This window comes from Salmo salar, chromosome 10 (assembly GCF_965601325.2).
Source record: "Salmo salar chromosome 10, fSalSal1, whole genome shotgun sequence".
NCBI classification, from domain to species: Eukaryota; Metazoa; Chordata; class Actinopteri; order Salmoniformes; family Salmonidae; genus Salmo; species Salmo salar.
The window spans coordinates 95342536-95361883 of NC_138300.1; the positions used below are offsets into that span (position 1 = coordinate 95342536).

General features: G+C 45.7%; 1 protein-coding gene across 1 annotated transcript in view; it reads left to right on the top strand.

The window, feature by feature from the left end:
- The window catches only part of LOC106599044 (uncharacterized), a 158004-nt gene that overhangs the window by 60167 nt on the left and 78489 nt on the right, over positions 1-19348 (top strand). The window contains exons 16-17 of the mRNA XM_082956625.1: positions 551-2476; positions 5647-6801. Coding sequence (XP_082812751.1) covers positions 551-2476; positions 5647-6801 — 3081 coding nt within the window. The remainder of the gene's footprint in view (positions 1-550; positions 2477-5646; positions 6802-19348) is intronic.

A 19348-nucleotide genomic window follows, 5' to 3' on the forward strand; every position in this document is an offset into this window, starting at 1 on the left:
GATGAAATCCAAAGTTGTGCTACATATTCATTGGCTTTGCAACAGCAATTTTTTACAGTCAATATTAATACAATACTAGCTCACACACTTAATCTGCAAAAATTACAAGTTAATCAGTGGGTGATGGTGATTTCAGAACCAAAGTGGAGGGACAAACAACATATGCTTCATTGCCCCGCTGATAGTGGTAGTGGGGTGGTAGATGCCTAGTCTCCCTTATGGCTCAGGTCAGGTGCCTAGATAGTACATACAATATAGATATACATAATTTAAAAACACTCGCACGCACACACACACTCTCACACAAACACACACACACACACACACACACACACACACACACACACACACACACACACACACACACACACACACACACACACACACACACACACAGATGTAGAGCATAAGACAGTTATTTTGTATGTATGTCACATGTAGTATGCAGTGTTTAAATAGCAACTAAGATGAGATATATTATTTATATTAATATTATTTTTAGTTATATTATTTTTAGTTATTTTTTATCAACACTGTTATTTTATTTCAGGTAAAGGAATGGCTCTGTCTGACCTGCCAGATGCAGAGAGCACTTGGAGCAATGGAACCCCCAGGACCTCCCATGATGAAATCCCAACCCTTGCCCAGCATAGTCTCTACACCTGTTGCACTTCAAAAGGAGAATGTCACACCTGCTGCATCTCAAAAGCCGACCCCAGCTCCAGCTAAACCCCAGAAGGAGGAGATCCCTGTACCTGCGGCTGGCCAAAAAGAGATCACTACACCCAGTGTGCCTCAGGAGACACCAATTCCCGCTGGTACCCCAGCACCAAATGCAGACAAAAAGGAGGAGACCCCACCACTAGGATCCACACAAAATAAACAGGCTTCACCTGCTGTGGCTGAGAAGGAGAATGAAGAACCTAGAATTGTACAGAAACCAGTGGACCAACCAATTCCAGCCACACCCAAAACCAGTGGAGCTGTTGCAACTGTACAGCAGCAAGAAAAGCAAACTCCTGCTACAAAGGCATCACAACAAGTACAGCCCCAGCAAGCTCCAATGCCAGACCTCGAAACTGCTCCCCTAAAGGAGCCAATGACTCCTGCTTCAGAGAAAGAGAAGAAGAACCTAGCACCAGGGTCACCACAGAAGGAGGTATTTCCGGCAGTGGCTTCACAGCAGGACAAAACGCCAGTGGACAAATCAACTCCAACCCCTGTCCAACATCCTCCACACCAAGAGACTCCACAACAACAAGAGCAACAACCTCAGCCTCTAGCAGGGACACAGAAAGGAGAGCCCGGGAAGCCTCAACAACAGCTTCCAAAAGGTGGAGCCTCTCATGCAAAATCTGTACCACCACCACAGGCCCAGCCCACCAAGCAGGAGTCAGGAGGCTTCTTTGGCTTTGGTGGTGCTAAATCTCAGCCTGCTCAGTCAAAGCCTGAAGACTCAGTGTCTGGGAAGATGCTTGGCTTTGGCTCCTCTATCTTCAGCTCGGCATCCACTTTGATCACCTCAGCTGTTCAGGATGAGCACCGCACCACACCTCCAGCTTCCCCCAAGGTGTCTATGACTCCTGCTTTAGTGAAAGAGACCCCAGCACCAGGCTCGTCACAGAAGAAGGAGGTATCCCCGACAGTGGTTTGCCAGCAGGACCAGAAATCAGTGGACAAACCGACTCCAACAGTAGTCCAACAACCTCCACAACAGAAGACTCTACAACAACAAGGACAGCCTCCGCAGCCCTCAGCAGAGGCTGCAAAATCAGAGCCTGATATATCAATAATTGAAGCTGCTAAAGCAGCAGACACTCAAAATCCGGCAAGCCCAGTGCCTGCTCAGAAGGCTCCACTGGAGAACCGGAGAACATCAGAACCTCATAAACCACCACAGCAGCCCATCCCTGGGCGTAGGGAGAGTAGTGCCTTCCCAGCCACAAAGCAACCCCCCAAGCAGGAATCAGGAGGCTTATTTGGCTTTGGAGGTCCCAAATCTCAGTCTGCCTCCTCAAAGCCCGAAGAGTCAGTGTCTGGGAAGATGTTTGGCTTTGGCTCTTCCATTTTCAGCTCTGCCTCCACTTTGATAACCTCAGTTGTTCAGGACGAGCCCCGCACCACACCGCCAGCTTCCCCCAAGATATCTGCACTGGCCCAGACCTCTCCCAAGATGCCTCCTGCAAATGAGACAAAAATACCTGCTGCTCAGAAAGCAGAGGAGAAGAAAGCAGCGCAACCCCAGAAGGCCAATATCCCCCCATCAGTACATGCCAAAGTGGACAAACCCCCATCAGCGCCTCCAAAGGGAGCAGCATCCTCCCAACCAGCTCCCAAAGCAGGCCAATCTACCTGTCCACTCTGCAAGGTGGAACTCAACAAGGGCTCCAAGGACCCTCCCAACTACAACACCTGCACAGAATGCAAGAACACTGTCTGCAACCTCTGTGGATTTAACCCCATGCCACATGAAACTGTAAGTAAATAGTATATGTTTCATCAAAGTAGTTAGCTACTCTAAAATAACTGTTGTGGTTTTTTTTTTAGAACAATTGGTTAATGATACGAACTATATATATATATATATATATACAATGTTTATATTCGCTAGTCTTGTCTTTCATGGGAGTTGTAAGAAAGGATAACAAGATGCTTTGATGGAGTTCTTGTTATTAATATTGTCTTTCCTTAAAAAATATCTAATGTTGGTTTATGATCTTCCTGGAAACCAATTGTAATCTGACAGCATTGTCTTTGAGTATCTTGGCAAGGTTTTGATATTCATGTTCATCTGCTACTGATCACATTTAACATATTGTTAGGTGCATGACTTTTGTCTGAAGGGGTTTGGAGTACATCGTGGCTCCCATACTCTACAGAATATGCTAGGGATGTAACATTCACCGAAACGCATCAGTCCACGGACCCCAAACCAATCCCAATGTACTATGCATCGTTCAAAAAATAGATTCTAAAGTTATGAATTCACGGTTCACAAGCATTTTCTGCTCATATTACATTCTTTCTACTGTCTGAAAATATCTCTTATCTTGTAACAACTGATGCGTCCTCTCTTCTTCAGTGTTGGACTGCATGTAACTGTGTTGACAGTCATTGATCTACAAGTAATTTTGCATGCCAAACAACCCCAGGCAATGATAGTAGCCTATTCAAACTGCACACTCTGCCCAGCTTTGTTTTGGTTGTTTTGCTTTAAACAATCAGTATGGTCATTTTTAGATTTAAACTCAGCAAAAAAAGAAATGTCCCTTTTTCAGGACCCTGTCTTTCAAAGATAATTCGTAAAAATCCAAATAACTTCACAGATCTTCATTGTAAAGGGTTTAACACTGTTTCCCATGCTTGTTCAATGAACCTTAAACAATTTATGAACATGCACCTGTGGAACGGTCGTTAATACACTAACAGCTTACAGGCGGTAGGCAATTAAGGTCACCTTCCCCGTAGCTCAGTTGGTAGAGCATGGTGTTTGCAATGCCAGGGTTGTGGGTTTGATTCCCACGGGGGGCCAAGTACGAAGAAGAAAAAAATAGTATGAAATGAAATGTATGCATTCACTACTGTAAGTCGCTCTGGATAAGAGCGTCTGCTAAATGACTAAAATGTAAATGTAAATGTCACAGTTATAAAAACTTAGGACACTAAAGAGGCCTTTCTACTGACTCTGAAAAACACCAAAAGAAAGATGCCCAGGGTCCCTGCTCATCTGCGTGAATGTGCCTTAGGCATGCTGCAAGGAGGCATGAGGACTGCAGATGTGGCTAGGGCAATGAATTGCAATGTCCATACTGTGAGATGCCTAAGACAGCGCTACAGGGAGACAGGACGGACAGCTGATCATCCTCGCAAGTGGCATACCACGTGTAACAACACCTGCGCAGGATCGGTATATCCGAACATCACAGCTGAGGGACAGGTACAGGATGGCAACAACAACTGCCCGAGTTACACCAGGAACGCACAATCCCTCCATCAGCGCTCTGACAGTCCTCAATATTCTGAGAGAGGCTGGACTGAGGGCTTGTAGGCCTGTTGTAAGGCAGGTCCTCACCAGACATCACCGGCAACAATGTCGCCTATGGGCACAAACCCACTGTCGCTGGACCAGACAGGACTCGCAAAAAGTGCTCTTCACTGACGAGTTGCGGTTTTGTCTCACCAGGGGTGATGGTCGGATTTGCGTTTATCGTCGAAGGAACGAGCATTACACCGAGGTCCGTACTCTGGAGCGGGATCGATTTGGAGGTGGAGGGTCTGTCATGGCCTGGGGCGGTGTGTCACAGCATCATCGGACTGAACTTGTTGTCATTGCAGGCAATCTCAGCGATGTGCGTTACAGGGACGACATCCTCCTCCCTCATGTGGTACCCTTCCTGCAGGCTCATCCTTACATGACCCTCCAGCATGACAATGCCTCCAGCCATACTGCATGTTCTTTGCGTGATTTCCTGCAAGACAGGAATGTCAGTGTTCTGCAATGGCCAGTGAAGATCCTGGATCTCAATCCCATTGAGCACGTCTGGGACCTGTTGGATTGGAGGGTGAGGGCTAGGGCCATTCCCCCCAGAAATGTCCGGGAACTTGCAGGTGCCTTGGTGGAAGAGTGTGGTAACATCTCACAGCAAGAACTGGCAAATCTGTTGCAGTCCATGAGGAGGAGATGCATTGCAGTACTTAATGCAGCTGGTGGCCACAGAGACACTGACTGTTACTTTTGATTTTGACCCCCCCTTTGTTCAGGGACACATTATTACATTTCTGTTAGTCACATGTCTGTGGAACTTCTTCAGTTTATGTCTCAGTTGTTGAATCCTGTTATGTTCATACAAATATTTACACATGTTAAGTTTGCTGAAAATAAACGCAGTTGACAGTGAGAGGACATTTCTTGTTTTGCTGAGTTTACATGGTAAAGTTGATCATTTCATAACGAGGCCACCAATCCCTTTTGCGAGGCATGCCCGAAGCGCGAGGAGAAGCTTACTCAGTAAAAACTTTCAAACGGTCAAAACCATCTGGTTTTGAGATGGGGATGAAATCCAAAGTTGTGCTACATATTCATTGGCTTTGCCACAGCAATTTTTTACAGTCAATATTAATACAATACTAGCTCACACACTTTATCTGCAAAAATTACAAGTTAATCAGTGGGTGATGGTGATTTCAGAACCAAAGTGGAGGGACAAACAACATATGCTTCATTGCCCCGCTGATAGTGGTAGTGGGGTGGTAGATGCCTAGTCTCCCTTATGGCTCAGGTCAGGTGCCTAGATAGTACATACAACATAGATATACATAATTTAAAAACACTCGCACGCACACACACACTCTCACACAAACACACACACAAACATACACACACACACACACACACACACACACACACACACACACACACACACACACACACACACACACACACACACACACACACACACACACACACACACACACACACACACACACACAGAGATGTAGAGCATGAGACAGTTATTTTGTATGTATGTCACATGTAGTATGCAGTGTTTAAATAGCAACTAAGATGAGATATATTATTTATATTAATATTATTTTTAGTTATATTATTTTTAGTTATTTTTTATCAACACTGTTATTTTATTTCAGGTAAAGGAATGGCTCTGTCTGACCTGCCAGATGCAGAGAGCACTTGGAGCAATGGAACCCCCAGGACCTCCCATGATGAAATCCCAACCCTTGCCCAGCATAGTCTCTACACCTGTTGCACTTCAAAAGGAGAATGTCACACCTGCTGCATCTCAAAAGCCGACCCCAGCTCCAGCTAAACCCCAGAAGGAGGAGATCCCTGTACCTGCGGCTGGCCAAAAAGAGATCACTACACCCAGTGTACCTCAGGAGACACCAATTCCCGCTGGTACCCCAGCACCAAATGCAGACAAAAAGGAGGAGACCCCACCACTAGGATCCACACAAAATAAACAGGCTTCACCTGCTGTGGCTGAGAAGGAGAATGAAGAACCTAGAATTGTACAGAAACCAGTGGACCAACCACTTCCAGCCACACCCAAATCCAGTGGAGCTGCTACACCTGTACAGCAGCAAGAAAAGCAAACTCCTTCACTGCAACAGCCTGCTACAAAGCCCCCACCTCAAATACAACCCCAGCCAGCTCCAAAGCCAGACCCCAAAACTGCTCCCTTAAAGCAGGAGCCTGGACATTCTCCGCAACAGTTTCCAAAAGGAGGGAGCTCTCCTGCCAAACCTGTACCGGAATCACATGCCCCACCCGCAAAGCAGTCAGGGGGCTTCTTTGGCTTTGGTGGTACTAAATCTCATCCAAAGCCTGAAGACTCAGTTTCTGAGAAGATGTTTGGCTTTGGTTCCTCCATCTTCAGCTCTGCATCCACTTTGATCACCTCAGCTGTTCAGGACGAACCACTCACCACACTGCCAGCTTCCCCCAAGGTGTCTTTAACAGCCCATGCCTCTCCCAAGATGCCCCCTGCAAACGAGACCAAACCACCTGCTGCTCTGAGATCAGAGGAGAAGAAAGCAGAGCAACCCCAGCATGTCAAGGTTCCCCCATCAGTACATGCCAAAGTGGACAAACTCCCATCAGATCCTCCAAAGGGAGGAGCATCCTCCCAACCAGCTCCCAAAGCAGGCCAGTCTACCTGTCCACTCTGCAAGGTGGAACTCAACAAGGGATCCAAGGACCCTCCCAACTACAACACCTGCACAGAATGCAAGAATACTATCTGCAACCTCTGTGGATTTAACCCCATGACACATGAAACAGAGGTAAGACTGCGAAATATGTTAATTATATTTGATTATATGTGTATTTAGCAGACTCTCAGATTTGCTATGCATGTTTAAAAGGACTCTTCCAGAGAATATACCAAATCCTCTGTAATCCGCAATATCATGTTGAGCAGGTGTAATTTCTCTAGGATTATTCAGAAGATGTTAACCCCATAGCCACATGGCAGAGGCAATGACTGAAGGTTGATCGCAATTTGTTCACTAAACTGTTGTATTATCCAGCCTCAGACTAGTTATGTTGCTTGTCTAGAGAAAACAGGTCTTATTGTTTTGAATGGGTTTTAGCTCAAATAAGGTACAGACTATTCAGATTCATATTTGCAACAGAGGTTTTTTATTGTCTTACATTGAATAAAAATGAGTCAGAGGTTGTAGCACATCATTGTTTGATATTGCTCCCTTTTCTTGTGCTGTGATAACACACTGGGCACAGACGTCAATTCAACATCTATCCCACGTTGGTTCAACGTCATTTCATTGAAATGATGTGGAAACAGCATTGATTCAACGACTGTGTGCCCAGTCGGAAGTTATTTGAGAGGCTGTAGTCTACTCAATCTCTTGTTTCCTGATATAGTGACTCAGTAACAGTGTAGGTCACTACAAGGTATTTGTGGTGATTTCATCTGCAAATGTCTAATAATAACAGGCCTGCTCAGACTGCTTACAGCAGTTCACCCAGCTGCTGGGTACTGATGGAGGGATGGAGGCCTACAGGGCTTGGGCTGGAAACATGAATGCTATCTGCTCTGTAAAGTCAACCTCCATAATAACAACCCATAATCCACCCTTTGTTCTCAGTGCTGCTGTGTTTCACTCAATACTTACTTTAGTAATGGGAGTCTGAAAGGGTCAAGCTACAGGTAACTGCCAAAATAAAGGAATCACTTGAGTAAATGAAGGATACAAAGTAAACGACATGGCCAAGAAGTATATGGACATCCCTTAAAATTAGTGGATTCGGCAATTTCAGCCACACCTGTTGTTGACAAGTGTATAAATTCGAGCACACCGCCATGCAATCTCTATAGACAAACATTGACAGTAGAATGGCCTTACTGAAGAGCTCAGTGACTTTCAACATGGCACCCTCATAGGATGCCACCTTTCCAACAAGTCAGCTCGAAAAATGTATGCCCTGCTAGAGCTTTTCCGGTCAACTGTTAGTGCTGTTACTGTGAAGTGCAACGTCTACGAGCAACACCGGCATACCACCGCAAAGTGGTATGCCACACATGCTCACAGAACGGGACCGCCGGGTGCTGTAGTGCGTAAAAATCGTCTGTCCTCGGTTGCAACACTCACTATTGAGCTCCAAATTGCCTCTGGAAGCAACGTCAGCCCAAGAACTGTTTGTCTGGAGTTTCATGAAATGGGTTTCCATGGCCGAGCAGCCGCACACAAGCCTAAGATCACCATGCGCGATGCCATATGTCGGCTGGAGTGGTATAAAGCTCGCCGCCATTGGACTCTGGAGCAGTGGAAATGTGTTCTCTGGAGTGATGAATCACACTTCACCAACTGGCAGTCTGACGGACGAATCTGGGGTTGGCGGATACCAGGAGAACGCTACCTACCACAATGCATAGTGCCAACTGTAAAGTTTGGTGGAGGAGGAATAATGGTCTGGGGCTGTTTTTCATGGTTCAGGCTACGCCCCTTAGTTTTAGTGAAGGCAAATTTTAATGTTACAGCATACAATGACATTCTAGACGATTCTGTGCTTCCAACTTTGTGGCAACAGTTTGGTGAAGGCCCTTTCCTGTTTCAGCATGACAATGCCCCCGTGCACAAAGCAAGGTCCATACAGAAATACACTGCTCAAAAAATAAAGGGTACACTTAAACAACACAATGTAACTCCAAGTCAATCACACTTCTGTGAAATCAAACTGTCCAATTAGGAAGCAACACTGATTGACAATAAATTTCACATGCTGTTGTGCAAATGGAATAGACAACAGGTGGAAATTATAGGCAATTAGCAAGACACCCCCAATAAAGGAGTGGTTCTGCAGGTGGTGACCACAGACCACTTCTCAGTTCCTATGCTTCCTGGCTGATGTTTTGGTCACTTTTGAATGCTGGCGGTGCTTTCACTCTAGTGGTAGCATGAGACGGAGTCTACAACCCACACAAGTGGCTCAGGTAGTGCAGCTCATCCAGGATGGCACATCAATGCGAGCTGTCGCAAGAAGGTTTGCTGTGTCTGTCAGCGTAGTGTCCAGAGCATGGAGGGGCACCCAGGAGACAGGCCAGTACATCAGGAGACGTGGAGGAGGCCGTAGGAGGGCAACAACCCAGCAGCAGGACCGCTACCTCCGCCTTTGTGCAAGGAGGAGCAGGAGAAGCACTGCCAGAGCCCTGCAAAATGACCTCCAGCAGGCCACAAATGTGCATGTGTCTGCTCAAACGGTCAGAAACGGACTCCATGAGGGTGGTATGAGGGCCCGACGTCCACAGGTGGGGGTTGTGCTTACAGCCCAACACCGTGCAGGACGTTTGGCATTTGCCAGAGAACACCAAGATTGGAAAATTTGCCACTGGCGCCCTGTGCTCTTCACAGATGAAAGCAGGTTCACACTGAGCAAGTGACAGAGTCTGGAGACACCGTGGAGAACGTTCTGCTGGCTGCAACATCCTCCAGCATGACCGGTTTGGCGGTGGGTCAGTCATGGTGTGGGGTGGCATTTCTTTGAGCGGCCGCACAGCCCTCCATGTGCTCGCCAGAGGTAGCCTGACTGCCATTAGGTACCGAGATGAGATCCTCAGACCCCTTGTGAGACCATATGCTGGTGCGGTTGGCCCTGGGTTCCTCCTAATGCAAGACAATGCTAGACCTCATGTGGCTGGAGTGTGTCAGCAGTTCCTGCAAGAGGAAGGCATTGATGCTATGGACTGGCCCACCCGTTCCCCAGACCTGAATCCAATTGAGCACATCTGGGACATCATGTCTCAGATATTTAATAAGATGATTTCTTTCATTCAGATCTAGGATGTGTTGTTTAAGTGTTCCCTTTATTTTTTTGAGCAGTATAGTTTGTTGAGATTGGTGTGGAAGAACTTGACTGGCCTGCACAGAGACCTGACCTCAACCCCATTGAACACATTTGGGATGAATTGGAACGCAGACTGCGAGCCAGGCCTAATTGCCCAACATCAGTGCCCGACCTCACTAATGCTCTTGTGGCTAAATAGAACCAAGTCCCTGCAGCAATGTTCCAACATCTAGTGGAAGCCTTCCCAGAAGAGTAGAAGATGTTATAGCAGCAAAGGGGGGACCAACTCCATATTAATGCCCATGATTTTAGAATGAGATGTTTGACGAGCAGCTGTCCACATACTTTTGGCCATGTATATTGTATATTTTGTATATTGAAAGCGGGTTGCTCATTATTTTGGCTACCATATCTAAAAGAAAGAGATCTCAGTGACTTTGAAAGAGGGGTCTCAAATGAGCATAGTGTTTCCAGATTTCTATAAAATATGACCTATACTTATTTACAATATGAGCAAAATAGTTTTCCTCCTCTAGACTGCTGATCGGCCAGCTCATTCTCCTCAGGAGTACGACATCATATTATATGAGTAAATAGTAAGCATTTTTTAAATGGTCTGTTTGACATACAAGTTTGAGGTGGGGGTTTTTAAGTGTTTTTTCTCCAATTAATGCTTTGGCCACAAATACGAGTATAGGATGAGTCAACAACATTATTTGGGTATTTATTTAAAATAATATTAACTTTTAAAAGGGAGATTTTCACTGGACAGTGATTGGCACCCGTTCCAGCCAATAACAAACTTGTGAATAAAAAACTACTGACAATATAAATAAATGTTTTGCCAAGTTCATTCTCCCTCCAGGCCAGAACAGTTTAGAGTTGACAAAATATTGCATTTTTACCTCCTGACCTTTGACATGTTTTGAGAGACTGAGATGGATTGCAAAGCATGAGACCTCTATAGATGAGAGACTGAGCCCTGCATTGGAAATGTGTGGCGAGAGATTGCCTGGAGAGCTGCCCAGATTATGCGTTAGCACTGAGGTCTAAGTGCAATGTAACCTTTATGAATATCATTTATTTTTTGAGGGTCCTCAAACAATATTTAAATGATTCTCTAATGTCGGACAGCTGCCTGCCGCTTCCTGGGACATCCCTCTCATGGTAAGGTCTCAGTGGATGTGACATAATGTCTCATGCGAGGAGTGCCTCAGCCTTGGCGGTCCGGCAACAATAAAACTTTATTAAAGTGATTGAGAGTTGTGCAACAGCATTAGTGAGATGGGATCTGCTGCTGTGGCTGGCTGGGGACTTTCCAGCCTCCATGAGAGATGGCAGGGCCCTGTAATATGCCAATAAACAGAGGTGAGCTGGAATAATTCCAACACAACACAGCAGCCTGCAGCAGCACATTTCCCATGCAGCCATCACTGGCTCTCTGCACTTCAACAGTTCTCTTTAAATGATTTTGCTCAGAGCCCCACACGTGTGTTGCCTGCTAATAGTGGTGCATGTGTGTGTTGGTTTTCTGTCACCAACACACTGACACGGGCTAGCTAAGGGCTGGAACGTTGGGTGCTGCCCTCACTTCGGTCACCTCTGGGTTAACTAAAGTAGGCTAGTGTTAATTAGGGAACTCCCTATTTCCAGGCAGGTAATGAAGGGTAGTTACATTACAGCTTCCATTACAGTGTTTCTCATTGGTTGTTTATTCTCAGGTGTGTGAGCATGCGTGACTGAATGACTGGGTCAAACTCCAACACTTAACATGAGTAAACATGACTAAAGTGACTCGGTCTATAAAAAAGTGGTCAGATGAAGCAGATGCTAAACTACAGGACTGTTTTGCTAGCAAAGACTGGAACATGTTCCGTGATTCTTCCGATGGCATTGAGGAGTACACCACATCAGTCACTGGCTTTATCAATAAGTGCATCGAGGATGTCGTCCCCACAGTGACTGTACGTACATACCCCAACCAGAAGCCATGGATTACAGGCAACATATGCACTGAGCTAAAGGGTAGAGCTGCCGCTTTCAAGGTGCGGGACTCTAACCCGGAAGCTTACAAGAAATCCTGCTATGCCCTGCAACGAACCATCAAACAGGCAAAGCGTCAATACAGGGCTAAGATTGAATCATATAACACCGGCTCCAACGCTCGTCTTATGTGGCAGGGCTTGCAAACTATTACAGACTACAAAGGGAAGCACAGCCGTGAGCTGCCCAGTGACACGAGCCTACCAGACGAGCTAAATCACTTCTATGCTCGCTTCGAGGCAAGCAACACTGAGGCATGCATGAGGGCATCAGCTGTTCCGGACGACTGTGTGATCACGCTCTCCGTAGCCGACGTGAGTAAGACCTTTAAACAGGTCAACATACACAAGGCTACGGGGCCAGACGGATTACCAGGATGTGTGCTCCATGCATGTGCTGACCAACTGACAGGTGTCTTCGCTGACATGTTCAACATGTCCCTGATTGAGTCTGTAATACCAACATGTTTCAAGCAGAACACCAGAGTCCCTGTGCCCAAGAACGCAAAGGCAACCTGCCTAAATGACTACAGACATGTAGCACTCACGTCCATAGCCATGAAGTGCTTTGAAAGGTTGGTAATGGCTCACATCAACACCATTATCCCAGAAACCCTAGACCCACTCCAATTTGCATACCACCCAAACAGATCCACTGTTGATGCAATCTCTATTGCACTCCACACTGTCCTTTCCCACCTGCACAAAAGGAACACTTATGTGAGAATGCTATTCATTGACTACAGCTCAGCGTTCAACACGATAGTACCCTCAAAGCTCATCACTAAGCTAAGGATCCTGGGACTAAACACCTCCCTCTGCAACTGGATCCTGGACTTCCTGACGGGCCGCCCCCAGGTGGTGAGGGTAGGTAGCAACGCATCTGCCACGCTGATCCTCAACACTGGAGCTCCCCAGGGGTGCGTGCTCAGTCCCCTCCTGTACTCCCTGTTCACCCACGACTGCATGGCCAGGCATGACTCCAAAACCATCATTACGTTTGCAGATGACACAACCGTGGTATGCCTGATCACCGACAACGACGAGACAGCCTATAGGGAGGAAGTCAGAGACCTGGCCGGGTGGTGCCAGAATAACAACCTATCCCTCAACGTAACCAAAACTAAGGAGATTATTGTGGACTACAGGAAAAGGAGGACCGAGCATGCCCCCATTCTCATCGACGGGGCTGTAGTGGAGCAGGTTGAGAGCTTCAAGTTCCTTGGTGTCCACATCAACAACAAACTAGAATGGTCCAAACACACCAAGACAGTCATGAAGAGGGCACGACAAAGCCTATTCCCCCTCAGGAAACTTAAAAGATTTGGCATGTGTCCTGAGATCCTTAAAAGGTTCTACAGCTGCAACATCGAGAGCATCCTGACTGGTTGCATCACTGCCTGGTACAGCAATTGCTCGGCCTCTGACCGCAAGGCACTTCAGAGGGTAGTGCGTACGGCCCAGTACATCACTGGGGCTAATGCCATCCAGGACCTCTACACCAGGCGGTGTCAGAGGAAGGCCCTAAAAATTGTCAAAGACCCCAGCCACCCCAGTCATAGACTGTTCTCTCTACTACCGCATGGCAAGTGGTACCGGAGCACCAAGTCTAGGACAAAAAGGCTTCTCAACAGTTTTTACCCCCAAGCCATAAGACTCCTGAACAGGTAATCAAAGGGCTACCTGGACTATTTGCATTGTGTGCCCCCCAACACCTCTTTTTACGCTGCTGCTCTCTGTTTATCATATATGCATAGTCACTTTAACTATACATTCATGTACATACTACCTCAATTGGGCCGACCAACCAGGTCTCCCGCACATTGGCTAACCGGGCTATCTGCATTGTGTCCCACCCACCACCCGCCAACCCCTCTTTTACGCTACTGCTACTCTCTGTTCATCATATATGCACTTTAGCCATATCTACATGTACATACTACCTCAATCAGCCTGACTAACCGGTGTCTGTATGTAGCCTCGCTACTTCTATAGCCTCGCTACTGTATATAGCCTGTCTTTTTACTGTTGTTTTATTTCTTTACCTACCTATTGTTCACATTAATACATGTTTTACACTATTGGTTAGAGCCTGTAAGTAAGCATTTCACTGTAAGGTCTACACCTGTTGTATTCAGCGCACGTGACAAATCAATTTTGATTTGATTTGATTTAAAGGGTAATGAGGTATTCATTTTTGGGATTCCTCATATTATAGCCATATCATTTCAAAAATGATAAATACTCTCCACATGGGAGTATTGCACCGCTCTGATGTCAGTGTTCATACAGTGGGCTAGCTAGCCGTTTCACCAGCGTTCTAATGTAATAACATGTCATTTCTCAGACCTCTCTTAGTCACACAACTGGAGGCCTTTTCTAAAGGTCATCTTTTGATGCTAATGCCTTTATAATGAGATGGCGGGTTATTTCGCACAAACCTCCACAGGCGGTTCCAAAATACCACCAGATTAAACCTGAAAGCAGTTAGCATTTAATGGAAACTCAAAGTTGCTGCTGCATTATTTATTTGTATGTATGCAGCCCATTTAATATTTTTTTGCAATGGTTGCATTTTAGGTAATAGATGATCATCAGTAATTGTCAGTATTTGTTGCAAGTGACGTACTGCATTAGCCACATACAGTATTAGTATTTGTGTGCTAGTTGGTAGCCTGTTCCCTCATGTCCCTGGATGTTGAATCTCACTAACAGGGCTATGAGAGTAGACCTCTGTGATACTGTGATGCTGTGGAGATTTACAACAAGGCTCAGCCTAACTCACACATCATAATGGAGGAATAATTATTCATCTGATCTTACATAAACGACTTTGCTCCTTGTGTCTTTCATGGACAGCAGACAATTCAACCTGAGGTGGCAGTTGGGAGAGGGGACACACGGACAATGCTTACTTAGTACATCATCAACACGCCTGTGTAAAAGCAGAGTGGCAGAAATTGCTTGGCCTTAACACTGAAGAATGATGGTTGGGAATGTGTGTCACTGCAGGGGCAGCTGACATCCACATTGTTCTAAGAATTTTTTTTAACCTTGATTTAACTAGGCAAGTTAAGAACAAATTCTTATTTACAATGACGGCCTACCGCGGCCAAACCCTAATCCGGACGACGCTGGGCCAATTGTGCACCGCTCTATGGGACTCCCAATCACGGCCGGTTGTGATACAGCCTGGAATTGAACCAGGGTCTGTGGTGACGCCTCTAGCACTGAGATGCAGTGTGTTAGATTGCTGCGCTAATCAGGAGCAATACTGCATTGTGCTTTTCTTGAGCTTCAGATCTTTCCCTGCTTTATTAATAGTCTTTTTTTTCTCGAATTGACAGATGCTGTCAAAGCCTTTTTATTCTCTACAGAAGAGTAAAAAGCAGTGATATGGTTGGAGAGGAGAGGGGGATGGGGAGGCGTGGGAACAAGAGGGGGCAAACGTCAGCAGCAAGTCTGTCCATTTCCCTTCCTCTCTCTCTTTCTACTCCAGCTGTTCTGCTCAAAAGCCTGAGTGGATGTTTTCTGTTATCTAAGACACACGTGTTCCCTCCCTGGGTCTGTTTACAGCTGTTTTCTATTAGACCACTACTGGCTACCTAGTTATAATGTTCCATATAGGGTAATAATGAGCATGAGCAAGGATGTTTTGCTGGTTAGCAGCCTCATAGTTGCTACAGATGTGCTGGCACCACCATTAGCCTTTGTATAAAATGTCAGTACTATAATTTTTTCTTTTCCAACGGAAAAAGGGACTTCCAAATATGTAAACAACAACAGCAATCTGTCAGTCGTGGTATCGCGCCTCATGCTCTACGGCTACCATCCATGATGAGAAATCACACACCTCATAATCTATAGCCCTAGCTGTAGGCAGCAATCATCACACCCACCTCCAAGGTTATGAAGCAAGGATTTTAGCTTTAACTGTGGTACATTTTCTCTACTCTCTGCTAGGCCTGTGTAAATGTGTAAGCGTTTTCCGCTGTAGGTCCTGCCCTGGCCCAGGCTGTTGCTGCGGTGATACGGAGAAACCCCTTGGTGCACCTAGTGCCGGTGTTAAAAATAGTCCCTCAGAGGCGAGACCAAACACAGCTTACCTGCTACCACCTCCCTCCCTCCTTTCAACCCTTCTTCACAGGCTGTGTGTTTCCCAGGGTTCTAGCTACTTACCTGCTACCACCTCCCTCCCTCCTTTCAACCCTTATTCACAGGCTGTGTGTTTCCCAGGGTTCTAGCTACTTACCTGCTACCGCCTCCCTCCCTCCTTTCAACCCTTCTTCACAGGCTGTGTGTTTCCCAGGGTTCTAGCTACTTACCTGCTACCGCCTCCCTCCCTCCTTTCAACCCTTCTTCACAGGCTGTGTGTTTCCCAGGGTTCTAGCTACTTACCTGCTACCGCCCCCCTCCATTCTTTCAACCCTTCTTCACAGGCTGTGTGTTTCCCAGGGTTCTAGCTACTTACCTGCTACCACCTCCCTCCCTCCCTCCTTTCAACCCTTCTTCACAGGCTGTGTGTTTCACAGGGTTCTAGCTACTCTTTTATCTAGGGTTTAACCATTGCACGTTTTTGCAGCGTGTTTGTATTGAAGATCAAGACTTCCAGTATTATTTTATTTTTACTTCTGAGGCTGAATGTTTCAAATGATCATCTGCAGAGCAAGCTGGTTTAAATGTGCAATCTTACTCATGTCTTGGAACAGGTCTTCCCTGTAAAATAAGGTTTATGTCAATGAGACTAACCTTGATAGGCTACAGTTAGGGCTATGTAGGATTTCAACACTGCTGTACTTTCTACCTCAATTGATTCAGACTAAAATATTAGTTATTTTAGGCCAGTTGATGGGTGTGTTGTGCTTAGGAGCAATTCCTAGCTGTGACGTGCAACCCTCAAGCAAAAATATTCCTTCAAAATGGGAGAGTGGTGCGGCTTGCTATTTTGACAGTGGGCTTGGCTGTCAGTTGGAGGAGAGGGAATTTCCCCCTAGAGACCTGTCCCCATTAATGCACTCATAGTGCATCTCTCTCTCTTTCTCACTCTCTCTTTCTCTCTCCGTCTCCGCTCTCTATTTATCTTTCTATCTAGTCTCTCTATCAATCTTTTCTATCTTTATCCCTCTCTACTCCCGCCATTCCTTTTCTATCTCTCTCCCTCTCTCATTCTCCCCCTCTCTCCCACTCTGTCTACCCGTCTTCAAAGGAAAGTTTGTTGACGTGACATCCGTCAGATTTGAGAGAGAAAACAGGGCCCGGGCTCTTCATCTTCAGAATGAAGCACTCTGCTTATGGCAGATTAGTGGGTCAACACTGTCTATTATCAGAGGGCCAGATTGATGAGGAATGGGAGCACTGCAGGGGCTGCTGAAAGCACACTATATTAGCCAGGTACAGATGTTGCCAAAGGCAGCTGCCAGGCAATCAATAAGGAACTTACCAGCATGAGCTTCTGCAAGAATAGAGGTTCTCTGACAACCTGAAATATACAGCTACAAACACAACCCACAGGCCTTTTGTTCAAGTGACCTCACAGATGGCATGATATCAGATGTAAATCTCCAGTATTTTTGTATGCCCATTGCCAGGGGGCTTGGTTGGCACACTGTGTGCTTCTTAACAGAGTAATGCAACCAAGCTATTGACATTGTTGTGTTAATGCTGATAAGTTTAAGAAAATAGTATATGCTTGGTTACAGCAGCAGTGTGTTGGTTTACAGGCTCTCTGGTTTACAGGCTTACAGGCTCCCAGGTTTACAGGCTCTCTGGTTTCATATTTGTTTTAAAGAGAATTCTTTGCGTTATTTGAGTTATTTGATATCATTGACTATGCTGTAGCTGAATAAGATTGATATGGGGGAGATATAGAATAGTGTGGCTTTTTCTCTGAGACGTGCCATCACATTGAATCTACATTCAACAAAAATATAAACACAACATGTTGGTCCCATGTTTTCCATACACACAAAACGCTTATTTCTATCAAATTTTGTGCACAAATGTATTTACACGTCTGTTAGTGGACATTTCTCCTTTGCCAAGATAATCCATTCACCTGACAGGTGTGGCATATCAAGAAGCTGATTAAACAGCATGATCGTTACACAGGTGCACCTTGTGCTGGGGACAATAAAAGGACCACCAACCCCTCTTTTACACTGCTGCTACTCTCTGTTTATCATATATGCATAGTCACTTTAACTATACATTCATGTACATACTACCTCAATTGGCCCGACCAACCAGTTCCCCCGCACATTGGCTAACTGGGCTATGTGCATTGTGTCCCGCCACCCACCAACCGCCAACCCCTCTTTTACGCTACTGCTACTCTCTGTTTATCATATATGCATAGTCACTTTAACCATATCTACATGTACATACTACCTCAATCAGCCCAACTAACCGGTGCCTGTATGTAGCCTCGCTACTGTTATAGCCTCGCTACTGTATATAGCCTCGCTACTGTTATAGCCTCGCTACTGTATATAGCCTCGCTACTGTTATTTTTCACTGTCTTTTTACTGTTGTTTTTATTTCTTTACTTACCTATAGTTCACCTAATACCTTTTTTGCACTGTTGGTTAGAGCCTGTAAGTAAGCATTTCACTGTAAGGTCTACACCTGTTGTATTCAGCGCACGTGACAAATAAACTTTGATTTTACTTCTTAATTTTTTTTTATTTCACCTTTATTTAACCAGGTAGGCTAGTTGAAAACAAGTTCTCATTTGCAACTGCGACCTGGCCAAGAAAAAGCATAGCAGTTAGACACATACAACACAGAGTTACACATGGAATTAACAAAACATACAGTCAATAATACAGAAGAAAAAAATTCAACAAAAAGTCTATATACAGTGAGTGCAAATTAGGTAAAATAAGGGAATTAAGGCAATAAATAGGCCATGGTGGCAAAGTAATTACAGTATGGCAATTAAACACTGGAATGGTAGATGTGCAAAAGATGGAATGTGCAAGTAGAGATACTGGGGTGCAAAAGGAGCGGAATAAATAAATAAATACAGTATGGGGATGAGGTAGATAGATGGGCTGTATACAGATGGGCTATGTACAGGTGCAGTGATCTGTGAGCTGCTCTGACAGCTGGTGCTTAAAGCTAGTGAGGGAGATGGGAATCTCCAGCTTCAGAGATTTTTGCAGTTGATTCCAGTCATTGGCAGCAGAGAACTGGAAGGAAAGGCGACCAAAGGAGGAATTGGCTTTGGGGGTGATCAGTGAGATATACCTGCTGGAGCGCGTGCTACGAGTGGGTGCTGCTATGGTGACCAGCGAGCTGAGATAAGGCAGGGCTTTACCTAGGAGAGACTTGTAGATAACCTGTAGCCAGTGGGTTTGGCGACGAGTATAAAGTGAGGGCCAGCCAACGAGAGCATATAGGTCGCAGTGGTGGGTAGTGTATGGGGCTTTGGTGACAAAACGGATGGCACTGTGATAGACTGCATCCAGTTTGTTGAGTAAAG